Source organism: Lepisosteus platostomus, chromosome 13, assembly GCF_059453375.1.
Source record: "Lepisosteus platostomus isolate fLepPlt1 chromosome 13, fLepPlt1.hap1, whole genome shotgun sequence".
In the NCBI taxonomy this organism is placed as follows: Eukaryota; Metazoa; Chordata; class Actinopteri; order Semionotiformes; family Lepisosteidae; genus Lepisosteus; species Lepisosteus platostomus.
Genome location: NC_142623.1, coordinates 41,502,920 through 41,521,109, shown reverse-complemented (window position 1 = coordinate 41,521,109; position 18,190 = coordinate 41,502,920). Strand labels below are relative to the sequence as shown.

Here is an 18,190-nt window from a genome sequence, read left to right as displayed (position 1 = left end):
GGCCCCAGGGCCTTGTCTTCGGGGGCCCCAACCCCTGCCGGTTGTGTAGACCCCTAAAACATCAACCTCTAAGAAAATGGGCAACATGGGCAAGTCAAACCCCAGGAGGTCCTCACGCCTTTAACAACCAGAATCGTGCCCAGTTCTTCCCTTTGCTTTGTGAGTGCGGTGTAGGAACTTCTCTCCCCCATCGATTCTGCCTCTCCTGATCCTGGAGTTCTGTCTTAATTTATGGGAAACAACAAACAACTCACAAGTGTCTGAGGCCCAGACCTGAGGCAGCTGAGGAATCTGGGGAGACAGGGGCTGCAGCAGCCAGCGCTGGGGGTGCTCCGGGGGTCTAGTCCAGGGTGGGGAGATGACAACGCTAAAGCCCTTCAGAGATTGTGTGACACTTCCTTTCATCCAGCATAGGCAGGGACGCTGGGATTTATCCTTCCGTGAGATGTGTGTTAGCATAACCCTGAATTTCCCAGAGATCACAGACCACCATAGAATATTTCTTGGGGTTGACATCTCAAGTTTGCAAATTGCAGTCCCAACAAAAAACAGAAGACCCCTGTCTGGTTTTAACAGGAAGCCAGTGTTTGAAAATGCAGACCTCTGTTATACTTCCCGTAGATCTATAAAATGGGGAAACTGCATCAAACTGCATAGTGCTTCTGCATGTGGGCGATAAGGGCAGATGTGATGACATCTTCTCCATTCTGTTTTTTTTTTAGTTGTCACACTTCAGAGTTACACATATTGCCACTGAATACAGGCTGCTCATTTGTGCTCATTTCTATAAGGCAGGGATCTGTTGTTCAACAGGCTGTCTAGCAGTGTGAACTGCCCAGTGGAGACCTGTATTCCCTGTGTCTTTGATGTGTAAGCAAAAAGACTTCTTCCTTTATTTTAGACAAGCGCTGGCATGTACAGATGTTCCTAAAACCCATAAATACCAATTCAGCATAATTCAATGGAAAGGTTAGCAGAGGGTGAGGCGGGACTTGTGTCGAGAGCCTTTGCTGCTTATTGTACTGCCATAGGGCACTACTGCAACTTGACTCTGTCCTTTGCTCAGAACTGATTTTGTAAATGACTTCGGATTGCATGTTGCTAACTGCTCGCCTCTCTTCAGGTCCAAAAAGAATGACCATGGGATTCTACGCTTTAGAACAAGTATGCAGAAGCTAAGTGTGAAGGTAAGCTTGTGTATTTGTAAGCTGTGCAGCGCATGCCTCTGCAGGTTTGCATGACCGCTTTCTGTAGTGTCGATAAAGCTCTGTGGGATTGCCCTGTATGAAGAATTTGTGCATCAGTGCACTGTGCAACATATCAACAGCTGCCTTTGGCATGTGAGACATGTTGAAATGCCTACACATAATTGTGCTGTATATGTAGTAAGAGTGCACCAATCACAGGCCTTTAAATGGCCTCTCTGTTGCAAAGAACACCTCTTCTTATGTTTTCGTTACAAATGAAAGATGGAAAAGCAGAAGGGGAACGGCCGTCCCCTGTTTACTCCCCGAGTGAGGGAACCTTGTCAGCACACGGTTCCCTCAGACGTACACAACCTCAATAACACAAAGCGGAATCGGGCGGAGCGCGGCACACATCTTTCCCTGCTGCCGTGGTCAAGGGGCGTACGGTGGCTTTTATGTTTTGCTTCCCCCAGCCTCACTTGCGAAATGTCCCTCTCTCCCCCCCCCCGCCCTTCAGCTGAGCGCCCGGCTGAGCGAGTGTGACCAGCGCCTGACCGAGGCACGGAACGAGTACCTGCTGGCCCTGGCGGCCATCAACGCACACCACGAGCACTACCGCTGCTCGGCCCTGCCCGGCCTCATGCAGGTACCGCCGCGCTGACCCCACGAGGGTGGGGCCGATGTCAACCCAAGGCCAGCCGTTCACAAAAAATTGCGACTTCTTGAGCAGACTGCATAATTCTTTGGTATTCACGCTAGCAGTTTGATCATCCCCAGTGCCTTGCGTACACCTAAATACAAGCAAAAGACACGAGTCTTTCTGCATAATACAGAATGCTTTTCGGCAAATGCAACTCCGTGTGTATTTCAAGCACTAAGACAGTGGCTTCTTCCTGCTGCCAGCAGATCTCAAGAGAGTAGCACTGGGTAGTTTGACATGAGTTGTCCTGTCAGCCTACTGTTCAGGGCTGCATTCCGAAGTGCAGAGTCCAAAATTTGGTGGGCAAATAGGATTGTGCAGGATCCCAGCAGCTTCCTGCAGAGGTGCATTCCGGTTGCTGGAATATGCGTTAATTTGATGAGGACCTTGTACCCGCAGTTGTTCTCAGGCCTGCTCTGTCATCTCTCCGAAACCTACAGTAAATACACAATGTAAAACAAACAGGATATTCTGGTTTTGTCACCCTATTTTCTGTTGCTGCTTGGTCTCGGACTGTAGCAGATTTTTCTGTTGGCTGCCTCTTGCCGTCCTCATCCAGAAGCTTTCGTGTTAAAGCAGACTTTAGAGGAGGTCATGCAGGTAAAAGGTCTGGTGAGCCTAGTGGAAACCGAACGACCAACCTAAAAATTGTAGCAGTGACAGCCCCCACCACCCTGGGCTCGGCTCAGCCACACCGCCGCCTGGTTGAAGTGGATCGTGGCTCCTGGCTTTCTGCTTTGCTGTCTTCATGTGGCACACACCCTCTCCTGGAGGACCTTTAACAAGCTGTTATTGAGATTCGATAGAACGATTATGTGCTTTTCCCACACCGCTCACAGTGTTTTAAATTAGTTTCCAGAATGTGAGAGAACACATTGTTTCCGGGCCGAAGTGTTTTTTCTTTTGACCAGAGGTGTCGGTGAGGAAGCCAGTGATGTTGACGTCTCTAGCTGTGTCTTTCTTAATGAGTCACGCTCACGCCACAGTCGATGACTCGATCGCTTCTGCCAGCATTTGCTTTCCTGCTGCTCAAACATTTTTTCTTACTTCAAAAGCCCTTAACCATAAAACCACAACTGTGGCCTCCTCTTGAAAGTAGGCGTCACTGGAATCAGTGGAAATTAGTCCACTGTAGTTAAAACTACAAAACTGCAGTAGAGTAATGCAGAGGAGCATTAAGAGCTTATCTGTCTGTGATGGTAGTATTTAGAATCTCCACATAAACATACAAGCTTTTTAAACACGCTTAACCACTGAGTTTGTAAATCTCATTAAAGGCAGAGGGTTCAGGTAGAATGTTCTGTTGTGTGATCGTCAGACTCAGTTTGCATTGTGGTTAGAGGAGCAATTTAAAAAATGTTTGGAGGATTTTCCTCTAAATTGAAATCTGTGTGTGTGCCCTGTCTGCAAGAAAGAACAGTGCATTGTTGTGCACAACGTTTGCCATCCTAGCCAACATAAATACACACACTCCAGTGCTCTTAAGACTCATCTTCTAAGCATTACTGCTATCCCAGCATTCTTTCTAGCATCCCCCTGCTAAATCCTTCCCTTCCTTTGGGCACATTTCCAGCTTTCTCCGATATGTGTGTGGCCCAGGTTTAAGGCAAACAACGGAGTGTGTGCAGTTCTCTGACCTCAGTCACAGCACTCACTCATCAAACCGGTAGGAATCCCACTGATCAGAAAGCAAACAGTCAAGAAGGACAATGAATCCAAAGTTCCAGTTTTGCCACTTGTTTTGTTTTTTTCCGAACTTTATTTTTCAGGAAGTACTGCTTAGATTAACAGGCCACAGGCCTGGCGATAGAATGGTTTTCTGTCCATCCTTAACTCGAATTGAGGCCGTGAATTTTGGAGTTGGCCACAACATTGACAACAACATGAGGTCTTTAATGTCCATAGCATGGATAGGTCCTCCATTTATTGTCCCGTCTGAAAGATAGGACCTTATAAAGCTCATTGCAACACTCTCTCTGAATCACTTGGCACGACTGATCCAAAAATGTTTGGTCAAGAAAAGAAAGATCATCACCTAACTGGTCTACGAGTGCCACTTCACACATTGTGGCTGTCTCTTTTCTTGGGTATCAGAACTTACTGCCAACCCAGTCTCACATACCTTCAAAGACACAACATATGCACCATTTCAGACTGCTGTCTGAATCTCACTTAGAGTATCTGGCTCCTCCAGTGTGATTCCCGTAGCTTCTTCGGTATCCCCCCAGGAGGAGGCCTTGAGACTGGGTATTTGTGTTCTTAATATCTGTGTTATTGAATTTTTTCCTTTGTGAATCCTCTAAATGAATGCTTCTGAATGTGAAAGACTGCACAGAATCTTAAGCGCACCATAATGCTGAATGTTTTCATCCAGTACCGCACGACTGAAGCCCTCCTCTGCTTCCCCAGGACATGGACGGGGACCTGTACAGCCAGCTCCGCGAACAGTTCGCTCTGCTGTGCGGGACGGAGATTGACACCTGTCAGTCAACACAGATCGCATTCTGCAGGATCCAGGACAACTCCCGCCAGGTATTCCAGCGCCTGCACTCATGACTCACTTCTCGTAGTGTGTGTGGATTGCAAAAGAGCTGCTTAAAAGAAAAGACTGAGGTTGTAGCTCCTCTTTATTACTCTTTTGGGTATTACGCGTTTATTAAATGTTTTTGACACTCGGTTTTTTGGGGGGACGACTTAAAGATCTACTGTATAATATTTTTTTCTGCATCTGGGATCAACCTAATGCAGTTTTCTCCTGAATGACCATTTCACGTCTTAACCATCCCCCACGCGGCGGAGATCTTTTCAGGAATTCTGTAGATGTGCAGGTCAGGTCGATCTCCCTGAGCCCGCGACCAGGCGATACAACCCCATCCGGGCCCAGCAGTGGTCACCCCCTCTGTCTTCTGCGCCAGTGTTTTCGAGTCAGGTCGGCGTGCTGTGTCTGCCTGCAGGTGTCCAGGGAGTGTGACCTGCAGCTCTTCCTCCAGGAAAGCCCGGCCTTCACCAGGGCCTCGGTGTTTCACTTTCAGGCAGCGGCCAATGACAAGGTATTAGTGAAAACCTCAACACCAGCCTGGTGTAAACAGGGCTCTAATGTAGCCAGTTAAGTAAGTCTCAAAAAACATTAGGAAACCTGGAGAAAGCTGTAAATATTCTTTAATATCCCTATCTGCTCTTTTAAAGCAATGCACTTAATATTCAGCTATACAGCAGTCTATGACGTTAAACTACTTGGATTGTAAGAGTGTGTGATAAGCTTTAAAATCGTGTCTTGGATAAAGTTTTCGGCCTGTTGATGGTGATGATGATTAATAATAAGTGCCTTTAAGTTACTAAAGCTCTTGGAGTGGAATGAAATCCAGAAGAGCTACCAGCCCTCAAATATACTGATGTCTCCCTAATACAATTTGTACTGTATTCATAAGAATTATACTGGCATTAGAACTCTACAATGTGTAGATAATATCAGTGAAAGGCCGTGACAATGCCGATCCCAGAAAGACACACGGCAGAGAGAAACCGCGCCGAGCCACAGTGCGCTCAGACCCGCGGGACGGCCCGTCTGTGGATTGGGTCGGCCGCGTCTCAGACCCACGCGTCTCGGTCCCGTCCCAGGTGAGCACCGTGACGCAGCGGAGCGACGCCCACGAGGGGGAGAGCTTCCTGGACAAGGAGGCGCGGAAGTGGGCCACCAAGATGGCCAAAGACTACAAAATCATCGCCCACGGGGAGAGGGTGAGTCACCCTGCCTCTGTGGCATCGGCTCTCGGGCAGCTGGTGATCCTCCGAGCGAGGGGAGGCCTCTCAGTCTCTGCACAGTTAAGAGCACGTGCCGTTTCTTCCCAGCGCTTCCTGAAAATAGATGACAACTGATGACGGCGAAAGAGTCAGTTGCAGCACAGAGCTGTGACGGCTCTGACGCATGAGCTTTCGTAGTTGGCTTCACTGATGAAGACGCCAGATCTGTGAAACGAAAGGGAAAAGAAGGACTTTGCAGCTCGGATTTATGTAGAGATTTACCACTGATGAAAGTTAAGGCATTAGCTAGTAGGTGAGAGTAGCTCTTGCTGCCCACAGGGAAGGGGCTGCACACACCAGTGTATTCTCAGCCAACAGAGCAAAGCCATCGGTCATTGGCTGCGATGACACCCGAGTCGGGGTCCTGGTGGACCACCAGGGCCTTCAGCTCAGGGAGGGGATTAGGCGTCTCCCTGAGGGCTCAGGAGGTGGTTCTGACTGCCTCGGGAAAATATGGAATTCCGGACTTTGTCTTAGACTTTGGCCTGTTATGGAGTCCATGAGGGCTTTGTCTTTGACCACCTAGAAGACGAAGAGGCCTGGGGGGGGAACGTGGCGCCAGCTGCAGCCCTCCTCAGACCCGGTCAGAGACTACAGGGACTCGAGTGAGAAAAACAGACGCTGGGAGCTGTGTGTCTTCCCCCTCAGGCGCTGCAGGCCCTGGAGACCCGCGGGAGGCTGGGGCCGGTGGACGACCGGCCCGGGGTGGAGCGCAGGGCGGAAGAAGTGAAGGAGAGTGTGAGGAAGGCACAGGTACTCCCGCCAGCTCTGCGACACGGTCACAAGCAGCCTGAGCAGGGACTGAGCACGCCCGCGACGAAACGCCAGGCCCAAGACGGAGCAGACACAAACACACTCATTTCTGGTAGCGCGGCCATGTGTACCCTGCAGGACCTGGTTCAGATGACTAATATATCTACCACAAGCACAGGAGCAGTATGGGTAGTTTGTGGGCGACCATTTGAGTCGGATAGGTCTGTGTATCAGCAGAAGCTTGCAAAGGGAGACGGAAGCTAGTTTGAGGGGATTTCCAGCTCTTCTCCTATTTAAATGCAACATAACATGGCAGCAGCATAACAGAAACTCTGTTTCTCAGCAATGCCTTGTTTCTGAGGTTACTTTCTCTGCCTCTTCCATCGACTTTCCATCTATTGTTTCAGTACCAGTGATGTGTGCGGAGAAAAGGGTCTGAATCAGACAGCGTGACCAGGAACATGAAATGGAAACAGCTTCATTTCTGTTTCCATTTGGGCTTACCACATCTTCAGTGGGATTTACTACACTTTTACCCTGGTACACCACAGTAAGCCTTTAGAGAAGCTGTCCCTTAAGCGGTCAGAGTTTTTCTTGTCTTCATAGGTATTAAGCTTAAATAACATTATTACTATATAGACATACTGTAGTAAACTGGTCATAAATAACCAGCTTAAATATCATAATTACTCTGGGGGATCAGCCGACATGGAAAGAATGAAAACCAATTGAGCTTGGTGGAGGTTCTGAAATGTATTGGGTTGGCAAACATGGTCTTCAACTCCACTGTCTTGTGGGCTGGAGTTGAGCAGTAATGTAGTTACACTACTGTATGTTCTTTATTATGAGTGTTCTAAGACTAGTCAGGCTGTATGAACGCTATGACCAGTTTTTGATTGGAGAGAAGAGAGACTCTGGTAGTTTTACTGGGCTCTTACACTTGGAGTGAGTTATGATTCCTCTACCGGAATCTAAAGCTGTCTCATTTATTGATGTGCTCATGCAAACACGCGCTTGTTATGTAAAACAGTGAGTCATTGTTTCCTGCCCACATCAGAGGAATAAACGCAAATGAGGTGACAAGAAAGAATATTGGAAAACTTTTGACAAGACAAAGAGCTTCTCTTGCCAGTCCATGAATGCGTGTTGCCAATAGATCTCCCACACAGGCTTACCACTTTGATGGCTTTTGTTTATCCTTAATCAGGAGCCTGGCATGTGTATGGCAGGTCGCATATCAAGAGCATCGATCGATGACTAAAGTAAAATCAGTGTTTCTTATGCTTCTTTTGAAAAAACCTTTAAAAAGCTTCTAAACCTGATTCTTATTGATTAAGCTCCCAAAGTGGTGAAAGCCTCACCCCCCTTCTACAGCCAAGTTGCTGTGATCTTTCAGATCAGTGGGACTGATGGGAGAAAACGGTGCCCTAGTACTGGTCTGCGGTCATTTACAGCAGCCTGTTGTGCTGCCCCTGCCTCGGTGCGGAAGCAGTGCAGTATCAGTTCATTCCCGGCAGTCTAACCCGTGATATTCGCTGACCGGAGAAGCACGTGGCTCCTGTTCGCTGAGCCGCAGATCTGAGTGAGCTCGGTTTCCGGGGTCTCCTGCCGGTGGGGCTTGTGGCCGCCGCCTGGGGCTGGGGCGCGGGCCGCTGGTCCAGGAGCCTCAGGCGGCTGCGCTCCTGTGCTCCGCCCAGGTGAGCCGAGTGAAGGCCGAGGCGCGGCTGGCCCTGCTGCGCTCCTGCCAGGTGGACGTGGACTCCTGGGTGTCCGGCGCCATGAGCCAGGCCGACGAGGAGCTGGAGCGGGAGCGGCGCCTGAGCGAGGCGCGCCTGTCCAACGGCGAGCTCTCGCCCCTGGTGAGTGCGCCCCCTGGTGCTGACCTCCGGCCCACAGCTGTCCCTGCGCGCCGGCAATAATAATTGGCATAACAAAGCGTGACACGGTGACCTTGGAGGGGAGCTGCGATCCCAGTTTCTCAGTGCGGTTATGAAATCTTGGCCACAAATTAAATTCGTTCGCCGTACAGAAAAAAAAAACGACAAGTTCCGAATTGAGCACGGAGCCGCGGAACTTTGTGAAATGGCCGCGTGTCGCCCCGCGGTCGCAAACCCCTGGTCTCGCCACGGGCGAGGGCGCGGGTCCCCACGAATTGTGACGGGAGGCGGCCCTTCCAGCTCGCTAGTCCCCGTCACGACTGCTGGACGAATAAGTCCAGGTGGTGAAGCAGAGATGTTCCAGCGCGGAGGTAACACCTTGTGTTTGTCGGCAGAACCATCTTGGGAGTTGTGAGCGACACCTCTGTTCACAAGTCCGCTTGTTCGCAGTGTCAAAGGGCCGCTTCATTTCACCGGACGTTTTGCTTCCTCGTTTTGAAGCGCAGAGTATGGAGCGGCACGCACCTGGAAATTCAGTCTATTTTGTGATGTGCATCGGAGGTTTTACACGTTACTCTATACATTTAACTTTTATTGCGGTTTGGAATGTACTCATCAGTGCTGGCTCTTTCTCGAAATATAAGAATAGCGTTGCAGTTCCCCTTTAACCGTCGGCAAAAAAAAAAACTAGTTTGGAGAACTATCCTATCTTTTTCTCAGTCTCCTTTTTGTTTGTAATTTATTCCACATACCGTTTTGCTGAATCTTTTCAGTGAATATTTGATCCCTGGGACTGTTTAATTTCCATTTATAACGTCTTGTCAGACTGGAAATCTTTCAGGGCCCTGCCCCGTTAGGAGAGGTTAATGTTTTGGCAGAGTAAATGCATTCACTGGCACAAAGTACATTATTGTTGATGCGAATCATATAACATTTCCTTCAGCCTTTCTCAGCAGGATTTGATCTGGGCTTAAATTAACTTCCTTGCCATGGCTTTCTGTGTACGGGTATCTGGACACAGCATTGACTGCATGCTGTTTTTTTTCTTATTTTTTATTCTAATGTGGACGTCTTTGTGCTTCCTTTTTTTGGAGGGGGATGAGTTTGAGTTCACCGATTTTGAAGAATTTGATGAAAATGGCGATACCTTCACCGAGTCGTCCTTGGACCCCTGCCCCCGTGGGTACCCCCTGCCCTGCAGGGTTCTTTATAGCTACCAGGTGAGGCCTGGCTACCCCTGAAGACACACATGCATGTCAGACACCCACAAAGGAAATCCCAAGCAAACATGTGACAAGGCCTATGTAGTGTGAACTAGTTCAGTTTCCCACCCACCTTAATCAAAGACTGTGTCTTCAGAGTGCCTAGCACCAGTAGTATTTTTTCAAGAGTATTCCCTAAGTATTTTATCATTCCCTTGCCTTGGTATCTCCATTCTTGCTTTGTATTTACCCATTTTGGGTAGATCCCTCATCCCAGCAGCTATATTACCCTGTACCTCACCACTGGCACTGGAGCTCAGCAGGCGTGAGCCTGGTCTGTACCTGGAGCGGAGACCTCCTGGGAAAGCTAAGGCTGCTGTCGGAAGAGGTGTTAGTGGGGCCAGTAGGGGGCGCTCACCCTGCGGTCTGCGTGGGTCCTAATGCCCCAGTGTAGTGATGGGGACACTATCCTTTGGATGGGACGTAAAACCGAGGTTCTGACTCTCTGTGGTCATTAACAATCCCTGAGCGTTTCTCAAAAAGAGTTAGGATGTTACCCTGGTGTCCTAGTCAGATTTCCCCCTGGCCTTTAGCAATCATGGCCTCCTAATAACCCCCATCTCTGAACTGGCTTCATCACTCTGCTCTCCTCCCCACTGAGAGCTGGTGTGTGGGGAGAGGACTGGCACATCCTCCAGGTGGGGCTGCACACTGGTGGTGGAGGGGAGTCCTTGTTTCCTGTGAGAGAGCTTTGAGTGGAGCGTTCTGATCTGATCTTTGCAGGCTTGCCAGGCAGATGAGCTCTCAATTACTGAGGGGGAGGAGCTCGAGGTGATCGAAGACGGAGACATGGAGGACTGGCTGAAGGTCTGCATCGACCCAGCGACACCAAACTGACCTCTCAGTTCTTCTTTTTCTGTTTAACAACCGCGGCTGCCCTCCTTCCTGTTTAGCACTGACTATTTCAGAACCTCCGGAGAAGTAATTGTAAGACGATTTGGCTGGTAATAAGCTAAAAGCTGGTAGTATGGAGGCACCCTGTCAGCTGAGCTCTTCTGTGGTTAACCCTTTCTCCGCAGTACAGGGATCTGCAGACTCTCGGTTCAGAGGTTATAGCCCTTGACTGCACGCAAGCCTTCTTCCCAGACCACATATAGCAGCATTCCACTTTCTCTTTTATATGTTTTGGCCGAGCTTTGTAGGAAAGCCAGCACTGAGGTTTTGATTTCTGGAGCTGATACAGCCCTGAGGAGGCTGAAACCTTTGCTAGCGGACCAACACGTTCCCCAGTGTGTGGTGGCGACTGTGTTTGGGGCTGAGGCTGAGTCAGATGTGTGACTGGATTTCAAGAGGGCACTCAGTGTGGTCTGTCCCCTGGTGTAGGCGCGCAACGCTGCAGGCCAGCAGGGCTATGTGCCTGAGAGATACCTGCAGTTCCTGAAGCCGTCTGCAGGGGGCGCAGCATTACAGACAGTCCCGGGAAGTCCCCAGCCTGATGGGGGTTCCACTGCCTCTGGGAGTTCAGCTGGGATACAGGGGAGAGAACATTCCACACCGAACGCAAGTAAGCTCTCCTACTTCCAAGGAGAACAGATTTTGGCACTGTGTGCAAATCCTTATACAGCCATTGGAATGAACTATTGAACTGATAGGAGAAAGCGTACAGATATGATCCAGAATTGTTCAATCAATTGCTAAGCACACTTGTGCATTACATTTCTCTCAATGACTAATGTGCACGGTAAGAGTGCCTTGGATTTATGAGGGTCTTTCTAAATCCATAAAGATTGCAATATTTGCTTTTCAATACATATACATCACTAAAAATTGCATGCACCTCCTGTTCTGCACTGATTTCTGGTGCAATAAGAAATTTTTTCTTATGCTCGGCATTGGGCAGTTTGAATCACAGGTTAACAGGGTTATGGAACATTACCCTGAAATAGCCCTTGAAATACTGGTATAACTAGTTTTTTTTATGTTATATAGCTAATCAAATCTGTTTTACACTGTGAATTCATGTGGAACATTTCAGAATGCTTAACAAGATAAAACAAAAGTTAATGACACAACACACTCAACAGTACATACCGTAATATTGACCTTATATAAAATGACACCAGTGTTAACAGGTTGTTCAGTAAATGCTAAGGTATAAAAGTTTTGATTTGAAGGTGTTGTCAGTCTTCTGGCTGTCTCTTATATCTGGAGGTTGTTCCATAGATCATCATTAACAGAGGACTGGATCTGAGACATCGAAGAGCACTTGATGAAAGCAGCTCACAGGTGTCATTAGGGGGTATAGGGATGCGAGGAGTGACAGCGCAGGGCAGGGAAGTTTTGAGGCGAGTTTAATTGTGAGGAAAATGGCCACTTCCGGAGAACACTGAAGGAGACGCACACAAGGTGCGTTTCCCAGAGTGCCCTGGATAACAACAGTGTGACAGAGAGTTTTACAGTCTGGGTCCAGCCCTGTTCACCCTATTTTGAAACCAGGAGTGAAGGATCATGAGTGTGCATTCCTTTGATGGCCTTGTGGCTATTCCTGATGTCGTCTCGCCTTTCAGCTGATGCTGAGGTGCCACGTACACCAGCAGGTGTCCTGTTTAAGGCTCCCTCAAGCCAGGGCAGGAGCAGCGACTCCAGGCCCGAGTCCGATTTGTACCGCGACCCCCCCCGCGGACAGTCAGGGCCGAGATTCGAAATCCCGCGTCCCAGCCCCATGCTGGGGGACAGTGTGGGCACGCCGGAGCCGAGCGCGGGTCGCGCAGCGCAGGGTGCTGGCAGGGCGCCCGCTGACCCCCGCTGTGCCCCGCAGGGCGGGCGCGGGCGCTGTACGAGTACCGCGGGCAGAGCGCGGAGGAGCTGTCCTTCCCCGAGGGGGCGCTGATCCGCCTGCTGCGCTGCGGAGACGGCGAGGTGGACGACGGATTCTGGGAGGGCGAGCTGGACGGCCGGGTGGGGGTCTTCCCCTCGCTGGTGGTGGAGCTGCTGGGGGAGGGCGACGAAGAGGAGGACGAGGAAGAGGTGAGCGCTGGACTGCAGGGGGACAAAGCTTCTTGCCATACTGTCTCGCTTCGTGGTTTGGCAACTTCCGTACCGTTAATTGTCATAGTTAGGGGGGAAATTAGCGAAGATGAGCCGCAAAGTAAGTGGGGCAAATCAACTTAGATATCCTCTATCGTCCAGAAACTCCAGAGCATTACAGAGTATGTCACCCCTCCGTAGTGAATTTACACACATGTGGGAGACGCCTCTGTGTCCCCAGGGTGAAAAGGAGAGAAGAGTGAGGAACATCTTTCATCTCTTCTGTAATCTCACTCTCTGCGTAAATATACTCTCCTATCCCCTGTCACACTGTTGTACTGCCTGCTCTGCAGGTCAAGTTTGTCTTCTTTATTGCATTGGTGTATTCAGCTGTCTCCCAGAGGATTCTAAAGCTTGAACTGAGTTGAATTAACCCTTAAGCTGCTTTGATGATGTTTGCAAGTACACAGTGTCTTTATGATTCACAGAACAATACAGGGGAACTCCTCCATAAACAAATGAACAGAAGGGAGAACAAACTGCTCTAAAGTGAAATAGGGTTTTTTTCTTATGTTTTAGTGCCACCTTATGGTTAACTGCTGTTATTGTTATTGTCAGTAACAGCACCAATAATAATGGCCCTACTGGTTGAAACTTTGTCATGTTTATGGGCCAGCAGCACCACAATGCAGCAGATCAGACCGAGAACTGGGAGATGATTTCAGGGGTTGACATAAGGGAACTTTGAGGAGGCCAGACTGTTCAAGCGCAGAGTGGAATTTACCCAAAACGTCGGGGTTAATACCCCTGTACTTACAAACAGCACCCATTCCTAGTCTTAATAAAGTTCCATGTCGCCAGATCTTCTGTCGGAGCCATGTTCAGAATAATGCTGCAGCTGTTCTTTGCCAGGCAGGTGCAAGATTAAGGAAATAAGAAATACTGTATGTGGCTTTGCTTTTTTGTAAACATGATGCTTTATTTTCTGTGTACGTGATTCAAGGACATAGCATTGACTACGTGCAAAAAATGAAACATTTCCTTATTCTTTATTCTAATAAGCCTATTAAACATGTCTTTTGTAAACTAGCATAAATGTGATCATGCATTGTTCACCAGACCCTAATAGCCTAAGATCATGTATAACCCCAATTTCATCAACCCTAGCTACTCCATTACCACCATCGTCAAGCAGAACAGCTCCAGCTTTATTGTCAGTAATGGAAAAGAAGAGAGAGTAGTGTTATTGCTTGACATGTCTATACTGTGGAACGGTTTGACAGTTCTTCTCTCAGTGTTAGTGTTGCGTTGTGCTGAGTGTGAACTTTGGCCATGTTGACTGTTTCTCATGGCAGGACATGTTTCCTGACCTTTGGTCGCATAGTTAATCCATAAGGGCAACAGTAACTGACCAGGGTCCTGGAAGCTGCTCTGAAATCCTGAAGTACGCTCATTAGAAAGCTGTTTTGCTAGGAAATTGGAGGAACAGGTTCTGACTCCCGTTCTGAGGAAGTGGGAGCCATTGTTCTGAAAGGCCCAACGTATCTAGCTCCTAGCTTTAGATACCATGTTAAATGCAAAAAAAGAGACTGACTACCAATGTGTAGTGAAAAACATGAGCCTTTAGTCTAGGTGGATGAATATATTCAAGGCAGTGACTTTTTGCCGACGCCGACACTCGTCTTACAAACAGTCACGGCTGGTAATGACTCCTCTTCTAAAGACAATTCAGCTCCAATTCCGGATCTCTGTTTTGACTTACAGGGTCTTTCCTCCCCTACTCCTCCTCCTTTCTCCCCTCCGGTCCCCGTCCTTGGAGCCTCGCCTGTACCACAGTGCTCCTCCCCAGGTCCGGGGACCTGGTCAGCACACAGCGCGCCACCTAGAGGCCCAGAAGAGCGACTGCAGGCAGTGCCTCAAGATGTTCTGAGACCACCGGACAGGGGAGCAGGCAAGGATGAAGAGCACGCTGATAGACAGTATCCTCTTGAGCTGTGACCTTCAGAACCTGCAGTACTGTACTTCCAAAGAATCCCTGTTAGAGTTCAACTGACCTGCCCTTGCTAATTGTGGAAGAACCTGTCACACCTTTGATATGAGAATCACTTATCGTAGCGGCTCACAAAGGCCAAATTCCAGCAATTGATTTTCATCTAGCTGTTCAAAGTATTTCTTTGGTATTCAGTTGGATGCATTTGAATTGCACATGACTGGGGGTGGTTTTCCCCCCCTCAAAAGCTAAATATGCTGCAGGATTTCTGGATCAAGGTGTTCCTGTGAAGATCCTGCAGGACAGAGATAAGGAATTCCTCAAGGATAACTGTGTGAATCCAGAAAGACTTGAGATTTCTTCATGAATTGTGCGAGTTGTAATGTGAAATGCGGGAGAGGGCGGGGGTAAATTCTGAAAAATCCGATTTATTTGCGACCGTGGGGCCTGAGCTCTCTCCTGTTCTGTCCTTCTCCAGAGAGTGGAAGCAGTGCTCACAGCTCCCCGGAAGTCTCAGCGCGCAGGATTCGCCCGGTAGGTGTTGTGCCAAACCTGGAAAGGAGTTCCTTCTGCACGTACCAGAGCTTGTCGTTTATTTTCACGTTCGCTGGCTCAATAGACCTCTCAAGCTTTATTTTAGGTTTACACTCACCAGCCCTGCAGAAGGGATCGGAAATGCTAATACGATGTTTTATTTTCACTTATTTAGGTTCCCCTCCCCCAAAACAAGTTCTGTCACGAGCTCTAATTGTGGCCTAAACCAGTGTCATCACTGATCTGTCATCAGATAAGATAGATAAGATCACTGTATTGGCCAGATACAATTTCTTGTATTAGGAATTTGTCTTTTCACATACCCCAACCTGCTCTCCATGAGACACACAGACAGGGTGGGTTAGGGTTAGTGTCCATGTATCTGCCTTTCTAAAACATACAGTGTTTAACGTACTGGTATGTGTTGTACCTCAAGTCAAGATGTTAAATAGACCAGCAAGTGAATAGCACCTGATCATTTTATTTTTCACTTTTGGCCTTTTTGTCCCCCCTTTTCACATTATTTTAACTGGTTGTCTTTGGTTGTAATAAATACTCACATGTGTAATGAACATTATTACATATAGTTCAAGTAGGGAGCAACGTCAGCATGCGTAGGCTGCAAAGGAACAGGTAAAGGTTTATTCCATGCTGAAAAGGAAGGAAACACAATGTTTAGGCTGTGAAGCCTTCTTCAGGTGTGAACATTGTCTTTCCATTCTTCTCTTTTCAGCATGGAATAAACCCATTAACTGTTCCTTATTATTACATATAGTATAATACAGTACATTATAGTTAATATAAAATATCATAGTTTCCTTTAATTAATGGGAAATTATTTTTATTTTAGCTAATTATTTCTCAAAGCCAACTACTTTCAAGGAAAGTGTTGCTTTCGGGAAAAGAGTTGATGTATGTTGGGTAGGGGAGCCAAATCCTGCAGTCTGAGCTTTTCAGATTTTTACACTTGGGCTTCATGCAGTTCATTTTTAATAATGTGACTGCTGAAGATCCAGGGAGGACTTGCAACGCACAGTGTCTGTACAGATAAAAACCATGAGAAGGGTTAGAAATGAGAGGCCATCTAGACTGTTTGGTACTTAATTGATCTGGGGATCTCATCCAGATGTTTTTCAAAAGAAACAAGGGTATCCGCTTCAACATCATGGCTGGGTAGCTTGTTCCACACCCCTCCAACCCTCTGGGTAAAGCAGTACCCCCCTGTTTTCGGATTTAAATGCACTTCCATGTCGTTTCCTCTTGTGCTCTCGCACCAGCAGTAGAAGTTGCTGAAGCGGTAGTAGTGTGCAGGATTCGAACCCGCGCAAGGAGACCTTAGTGGGTTTCTAGTCCCATTGGCTTGAACTCTCAGCCGCGACTGCGTGACAGCGGCCGCCGGGCTCAGCCGTGTGTCCCTCCAGGGGTACAGTTTTACGAGCTGCTGTCTGGTTGCCACAGATGCGCGCCCCCCCCCTGCCCCCCGCACACAGACGCTCCCCGGCGCCCTGAGGAGACGAGGGATGAAGACACGAGCAGAGACCAGGCAGGCGGAGGGCTGGGAGGCGTCGGTCTCTCCTTCTGCTGGGTGGTCCGCGACCTGTCTGCCTAACAGCATAACGGGACCGGGCACTACCTCCAGCCGACGCGCCCCGGACTCTTGACTGCACTCTTCAGTGACAGTGCTGCCCCCTGGTGGCTGTCTGTGGCACGGGGGAACTACCACTCAGCCCAACAGAAGTGCTGTTCAGAAACACGGTGGGCTGGTCGTTCCCACTCCATTATATCTTCACTGTTTTCTATAAAGAATTCGTGTTCTGCATCAGCATTTTGGGTCTAAAGGTCTTTAGTCTTTAGTGAAACTCACTTCTTCCATGTGTATCTATGGGCGGTTGTAGTATGTCACAGTAACGTTTTAATAACAGGAGGGTGAGACGCTTGTACTCCAGTCAGTCAAAACAGGGATTTGAAGGACAGCAAGCAGTTTTGATCAGCTGTTCTCTGTCCGTGTCAGGTGGCAAACTATCATTTGTCAAACAAAGCCCATTTCTAAAATATTTGCTGAAGCGTGCATTCTTTCCTTTGTTTTGTTCGTGATGCTGTGAGATCTGGGAATTTAATTGGTCACCTTGAGCCAGATTTCCACTGAAGAAGGCTAGTCCCTTTCCGATGTAATGTGAGCAAGTTTTATCAGCATTATGTTTGTATTTTATTGCCGGTTCTAAATTTTCAACCTAAATCCGAGAGTTGTCTGCGCGTCAATACTCTTGGTCCTGACTTATGCCTCGGCAAAGCATCCCTCACAATCCTAAAGGTTTAGAGATGCTCCAGCTTAACTCGGTCTCTGTGTTGTTATTTTTATTTATTAAATTCTTTATAGCAAAACTATTTAATTTTAATTACTTTTATATGTAATATATTTTGTTATTCATTTCAAATATTTTCCTTTCATTTCAAACTCTCGCTGCTACTTAGAATGTAAATTATACAGTGGTGTTGGAGAACAATTGTTTGCACAGCTTGGCTCTTAATTCATGTGAGACGGCTGAAATATTTTGCTCAGTGACAGATCCTTGAGATTTTCAATACTGTATTAAGGCTTCTTTGGCCTTCAAAGGACAGAAAGTAAGTAAAAGGCTAAAACTGGAATATCTTTATTCATGGGAGCATAATGGAAATGTAACAGTATTACAGTCTTGTACATTGCTGGAAGAAAAAGATATTTGATCAAATTCATGTAACAATATTTAATTACATCTCTCGATAAGAGAAAAACCTACTTAGAGCGAACTGACTTTGGTGCTCTTAAGTAGAAGAATTACCCAGCTGTATTGGAGTCCTGCTCAGTGTATGTTTTATTATTGTACCTTCTTGGAATTGGAATGGGCAAGTGGATTGTTTTCGGGTTTTGTTAGTTTGCATCTGGTGTGAGGGACAGATGCAGTCTACCCTGTGACCAGAGTGATGCAGCAAGGTTTCTTTTAATGCCCTTAGTAATGTGAAAAATAGCAGTTTGTTTCAACTATGCAAGGCTGTCATTTGTATATGCATTGCTGCACAAATAAAAAATAACACTAGTTTGAGCGTGGTACCGTGGTCTGTGTGCCAGTACCTCTCTCCAG

At 47.8% G+C, this 18,190-nt stretch overlaps 1 protein-coding gene across 1 annotated transcript in view; it reads left to right on the top strand.

Annotated features, from left to right (window-relative positions):
• Positions 1-18,157, top strand: part of LOC148650652 (F-BAR and double SH3 domains protein 1-like) — a 35,292-nt gene extending 17,135 nt beyond the window's left edge. The window contains exons 7-20 of the mRNA XM_088604674.1: positions 1,124-1,187; positions 1,705-1,833; positions 4,297-4,419; positions 4,842-4,937; positions 5,506-5,625; positions 6,337-6,441; positions 8,139-8,300; positions 9,413-9,538; positions 10,304-10,387; positions 10,904-11,084; positions 12,339-12,547; positions 14,312-14,498; positions 15,016-15,071; positions 16,530-18,157. Of these exons, the coding sequence (XP_088460800.1) occupies positions 1,124-1,187; positions 1,705-1,833; positions 4,297-4,419; positions 4,842-4,937; positions 5,506-5,625; positions 6,337-6,441; positions 8,139-8,300; positions 9,413-9,538; positions 10,304-10,387; positions 10,904-11,084; positions 12,339-12,547; positions 14,312-14,498; positions 15,016-15,071; positions 16,530-16,580 (1,693 nt within the window). The 3' untranslated portion in view covers positions 16,581-18,157. The remainder of the gene's footprint in view (positions 1-1,123; positions 1,188-1,704; positions 1,834-4,296; positions 4,420-4,841; positions 4,938-5,505; positions 5,626-6,336; positions 6,442-8,138; positions 8,301-9,412; positions 9,539-10,303; positions 10,388-10,903; positions 11,085-12,338; positions 12,548-14,311; positions 14,499-15,015; positions 15,072-16,529) is intronic.
• Positions 18,158-18,190: the final 33 nt, after the last annotated feature.